General features: G+C 42.8%; 1 protein-coding gene across 1 annotated transcript; it reads left to right on the top strand.

Moving 5' to 3' along the window:
- The first annotated feature begins 2,049 nt into the window (after positions 1-2,049).
- On the top strand, positions 2,050-4,519 carry LOC136660504 (arylacetamide deacetylase-like 3). Its single transcript, XM_066637717.1, has 3 exons — positions 2,050-2,251; positions 3,295-3,358; positions 3,745-4,519. Exons 1-3 carry the CDS (start codon positions 2,086-2,088, stop codon positions 4,517-4,519), a joined length of 1,005 nt encoding a protein of 334 aa, XP_066493814.1. The 5' UTR covers positions 2,050-2,085.
- Positions 4,520-5,615: the final 1,096 nt, after the last annotated feature.

Below are 5,615 nucleotides of genomic sequence, written 5' to 3'. Positions count from 1 at the left end.
TGTCACATTGTTCTTGTGAGATGCAGGGCAAACCGTATTCTCCCAGTTGCCCTGCACTGGCTGGAGGAGAGGAACATGCAACTGTCTCCTTTCTTTCCTAAATGTGGGTTGGTGCTGATCTGGATGCCTCAGAGAAACAGCATCATGTCAGAAATAAATTCGGCTGCAGAGGCTGTCTTTGACTGGGTGTTTGCTTGGCAGATGGAAGACTCCCATTTCACTTTCTAGCAGCATCTTCAGGTCAGTGTGGAAAGTTTAGGGTGAGCCAGAATGTTGTTTGGACATTGTTTGGACATATAATGCTATCTGACCTCTCTCTGCTGGGTTTCTAAACTGTATGCTCTGTGCACATTATCTACCTACCTACTTACTTACTTACGAAATTTATATCCTGCCTTTCCCATGTCAAAGCAAATTCCCAAGGCGGCTAACAAAGCTTATAAACAAAGTATAGTAGCAGGTAAAAACATCAAGTAAGGCATTAAAAACATTACATAGGCATTTAATTTTCACATTGCATTGTGTAACTTACCAAAAAAAGAGTAAAAAACTAACAATTAATGTAAGTCCAGGGAGGCAGTAGTTCTATTTTACTTCCACTTTATTCAATATTTTACTTTATTCTTTATTTTATAATAATAAAATATTAGTATTTTACGACTATTGTATTCACAGTAGATAGGTAGATATTTATTGTTATGGTCAAAGAACAGCAAAAACAAACATACAATACCGCCCTACAACAGGCAGGATTTAAGATTTCAATATTAAAATACATTCAGCATTAAAATGCAACATTAAAATACAATAAAATAGCCATCAAATAAGAGGGAGTAGCAATTAAAATTTCCTTTCATTATTAATAATGCCCTCCCGGGTTTTGTAAGCAGCAGCCAAAAAACCTGCAGTTGGTCTTAAAAGCTGAGAACTAGCCCCTGAAAGACATTTCTTGGTCATTTCTGTTTGTGACAAGCCCAAGAATTTTCTGCTCAAGGGAATAATAAACTTATCTCGGATCCCCTGATAAAATGGGCAACAGAACATGACACATTCACAGTAATATTTTAGAGGCGTAGAGGGCAATTATCCATTCAGCAGCCAAATGCCACATGAAACAAGTATGTTCTGAGCCCTCACTGAAAAGCCATGTAGTTGTCCATTCCTCTGGCATGGCATTTCATAGTTGTGGCTTCACCGCAGAGAAGTCTTGCCTTTCAGCTGCAACCCCTCACATGCAAAAAAGGTGGCACCTTAGAAAAGCCCCCTCAGATGACCCAAGAGGGAGGGCTGGAATGTATGGAAGGAGACAGTCTTTCAGGTAGCCTGGACCCAGATCATGGAGGGCTTAAAGGTTGCAACTAGCACCTTGAATTGGGACCGGAAATGAATGGACTTGTTTATGGGCTTTATTAGTTTAAATCCTATAGCTGGCTGCGGTTTAACCAGCTACTTATTGTAGTAATATTATTTTACAATGTTGTATATGTATTATATTATATTATATTTGGTGTATTTTACTGTTGTAAACCATTTTGATCTTTTTTTAGGAAAGCAGGATATAAACCTGTTAAATGCCTAGGTTGGTAAGAGGTGCCCACCACAGCCTTTGGCATTTGCTCTGGCATGGGAGAGGCAAATCTTTACAAGGAATAAATATAAGCCTGTGAAAGAAAGAAAGAAAGAAAGAAAGAAAGAAAGAAAGAAAGAAAGAAAGAAAGAAAGAAAGAAAGAAGAGAAAGAAGAGAAAGAAGAGAAATATAAGAGATGCCAACAATAGCCCTGGAAAAGATGCCATGCTGTGGCAAAAAGATTGTCTCCTACTGCTAAATATAAGAAGGTGTTGATTTTAATGTCAGGGCAAAAGGGTGAGAGCTGCAGTTGCACCCTGGCTACATGGGAGAACATCCCCCTCCCCAAAATATTTATCACCTAATGCCAAGTGGGCAGAATTCTATTGCAAAGAGTTTTGCCATATCAAAAATTAACGTAGGCATTAAATGTCTCTTGATTTGTTCTCTGTTGCTCTGAAATTAGGAATCATTCCTGGAGAAACTTGGCATTTGCCAAGAGTTTGCACTTCTGCGGATGGTGTTTGATAGAATGTCAGCTTCACAGGACTCCAACCTGCTCATCAAGGATCTGGTTTTTGACGATGTCCCAGTGAGGGTGTACTGGCCCAAAACACCGGTTGCTGGCAGAAGGAGGGGAATGCTCTATATTCACGGTGGAATTGGTGTGATGGGGAGCATTCGTAAGTTTGTTTGAAGGAACCTACTTTTTTTTTTAATAGGTGTCTTCCCCCCAACCAAAGTATTTACTCATTTGCTCAAAGGGAAACTGTTGAAATTGTGAATCTCCCAAATGTGGTTCAGCTACAGGATTTCACTGGGGTCCTGTTCACAGAAAGTGGCAACCAATTCATTTGAAGAGGTGCACAGCTGTCAACGCAACTCAGAATGAAGATGTAAGACATTTGGGTGCAATCCTAATCCACTTTCCAGCACTGCTGTAAGGGCAATGCAGGTCTGAGGTACTGCATTCCCTTACTTGGAGGAGGCCTCGGTGAGTGCCACCCAAATGTAGGATGCAGCACATGTACGAATGGCACTGCTATGCCAGTGCTGGAAAGTGGGTTAGGATTTGGGCCTTGTGGGTCTAAGAAAGAACCACCACATAATTCCAACAGATAAATGAGTTTTAGGGCCAAATCCTAAACCCACCAGCCCATTGCATTCAGCATTGCTGATGGACCATGCGCTATCTGCTATGAGTGGGAGTGCCATGAGATGGCCGAGGAAAGGTAAGTAAAAATATTGCCTCCCCTTAGGCCAACTGTCCTTCCTTGCTTCCCCTTGGATCAAGGTCCACTCTTTAGCTGGTGTAAGTCTTGGGGCAGGGAAAAGGCGAGAGGATTGTGGCGTGTATGGCTGCAACCAAGATCATTCCCCTCACATCCATGAATCCTGGGTTCTTCAGACCCTGCGCTACTGGCAGATATGCCCAAGGATTGAGCCCAGAACCATCTGTATACAGAGCAGGTTCTCTGTGAGAGAACTGCAAGGCCTCCCCTTTAATTTCCACTTTCATTAAGCTGCTTTTATTTCTCTTACTGGTTAGAATGCAAACAAGAATAGATCCTATATGCACCCAGTGCCTCCTTGCCCTCAGGACATCCCCAGGTAAGAGGTATCTCTTGAGGCTTTTGTCACTTCATTGATGTCCAGTAAAAACTTATCCAATATGTGTTGTCCAAAATGTGTCCACATATATGTGAAAGTACCATGTGATTTTCAGGAGGATATGAACAGATTTGCTGCAGCTTTGCCCGAGAAAGTGATTCCGTGGTCGTGTGTGTGGGGTAAGTGGCTTTGTATGACATTGTGTTATAATACATGGATCTGGTGTAAGGATTGGCTTATAAATACGCTTGAGGGGTTCAGGGCTGCCTAGCCTTAAGTAGCAGCCTCACTCTCTGATGCAGAGTCGGTGTGTCTTGCACCCAGAAGGGGGCAGCGTCAAGCTAACCAACTCACCACTTCAGGACTGAGCTGTCTGGGAGCAGAGCAGATCTAAAAGAGATCCTAGTGATTTATGCTTAGTAGGGATAAACATGCATTATTATGATCTCTTTTAGGCAAAACCTTCATGTCTATTGTAACATTGATGGTATTCACTGGAAGTTTTCCAATCTCATCAAAATGATTATTGAAATGATTAATTTGTACCTCTTTGCCATCTCTTTAGGTTTCGTTTAGCTCCTGAGCATCCACATCCAATCCAGATAATCGACTGTCTCACGGCTGCCATACACTTTCTGAAGCATGCTGAGGATTATGGAGTCGACCCCAATTGCATTATTATTGGAGGGGACAGCAGTGGAGGCACATATTCTACAGTTGTTGCCCAAGAACTGGTGACCCGAGTGGATCTCCCAAGACTCCGAGCACAGGTCCTGCTCTACCCATTCCTCCAGGCCCTGGATTTCAATTTGCCTTCCTATCAACAATACCACTCAATTCCTGCTTTACCCAAAAAGAGGGTTATTCATCTTGGTCTCAGGTCTCTTGGTAAGAAGGTTGGAGATCTGGGTGGAGTGATGAAGAATGCCCATGTTCCTGAGGCCATGAAGGTGAAGTACAGCAAATGGATTAGTGCCGACCTCATTCCGGCCGAGTTCAAGGTCAAGGGCTCTAAGCCCTCAGTGCTTGTTCCATTTTCAGAAGAACTGTATGAAGCGTGCAAGGCAGCATTCGAGACCAGGTTTTCCCCACTGTTAGCTGATGATGAGGTTATCCGGCAACTGCCCGAGACTTTCCTTATGACCTGCGAATATGACATTCTCAGGGACGACGGACTTTTGTACAGAAAACGCTTAGAGGACAACGGTGTGCTGGTGACCTGGAATCACGTTAAAGATGGTGTGCATGGGATCTTTCTACTGTTTGAACATCCGTTTCTTGAATTTCAAAGCTCAAGGGAAAGTTTTCAATGTGTGATGCATTTTTTCCAAGGTATCTAAAAAAATTGCTGCAGAGGAACAGTCATCTGCTTTTTGCAACCTGAATTGTTTGACAATCAAGTCCTTCATGTCATCATTGTAAGGAGGAGGGTATTTAACTTTTGATGTTCGTGGCCAAGAGTTTGCTGAATTGCTCGGTTACTGTAATGCTAAAATTTTCAAGACTGGCAATACAGTAGCTATAGCAGAGCTTTTCTTTTTTCACTGCTAACTTTTGCAAAAGGAGGTCCAAGTTTAAGTGCTTCCCATAGGACAAGTTTCTTCCAGGCATGAAAGCAATCATTTTAACTTTTACAGACTGCTTATCAAACAAAGTGTCAGGTGACAAAAATTACACTGCTGGAAACTGCGTAAGAAAAAGGATGCTGTCTTTGTCAGATGAGACCTGGCTTTTTGCTATGCTCTATGCTGTACTCTATGCATTTTCAACTCATTGAATAAAAGTGTTCAAACTTGCAAACTGTTGTGTATCAACCCTGCATCAGGTGTCGAAGATGTTCACTAGGAGCACAGGGCCAATGTTTGGTTAACATGGGGAGGAGAGCAATGTTAGCACCAATCAATCTGATATGTCCTGTTCACACCCAAAAATAATTATGGGACTCTTCATTTTGCAGGTACGTCTTGTAATATTTTATTTGGCAGGAGCTCCAAATGTTCCATCTCAGTCACAGCCTGTGAACATGGACTAGGCATTCAAATATTTTAATATTGCTAGTTTATGCAACATCCTGAATAAAAAGGATGAAACAAAATTGCGAAATGGGGGGGGGAGCAGGCTGATGGGAAATGCCTGAATTCAGTTGAGCAGATGCAAGGAAACTGGTTGAGCAAATGGGAGACAATGACTAGAAAGGTCCAGCAGGCCCTACCCCAGAGACCACCAGGAGAACGGCCGCTAGATGCTTGTAAGATTGGCTAGAATGGGAACCCAGGTCTACCCATCCTGTAGATCTGTGCTCCAAGTCCAGGCGGGAGCCTGGTTCTACCGGCTGGGAAGACCTGGGTTCCTGCTTGGACTTGGAGCTCATATTTACCTGCCAGGTAGACCTGGACTCCTGATTTAACTTGTCGTCTCTGTGGACAAGGCTCACTA

This window comes from Tiliqua scincoides, chromosome 9 (genome assembly GCF_035046505.1).
Source record: "Tiliqua scincoides isolate rTilSci1 chromosome 9, rTilSci1.hap2, whole genome shotgun sequence".
Taxonomy (NCBI): domain Eukaryota; kingdom Metazoa; phylum Chordata; class Lepidosauria; order Squamata; family Scincidae; genus Tiliqua; species Tiliqua scincoides.
The sequence above is the reverse complement of the archived record's forward strand: the minus strand, read 5'-3'. Positions and strand labels throughout refer to the sequence as shown.

Excerpts from the sequence above, each read along its gene's own strand:
- LOC136660504 (XM_066637717.1), top strand. The coding sequence starts at position 2,086 with ATGGTGTTTGATAGAATGTCAGCTTCACAGGACTCCAACCTGCTCATC. Across the intron at positions 2,252-3,294 it reads TGGTGTGATGGGGAGCATTC|GAGGATATGAACAGATTTGC; the intron begins GTAAGTTTGTTT and ends TGTGATTTTCAG. Across the intron at positions 3,359-3,744 it reads TCCGTGGTCGTGTGTGTGGG|GTTTCGTTTAGCTCCTGAGC; the intron begins GTAAGTGGCTTT and ends CCATCTCTTTAG.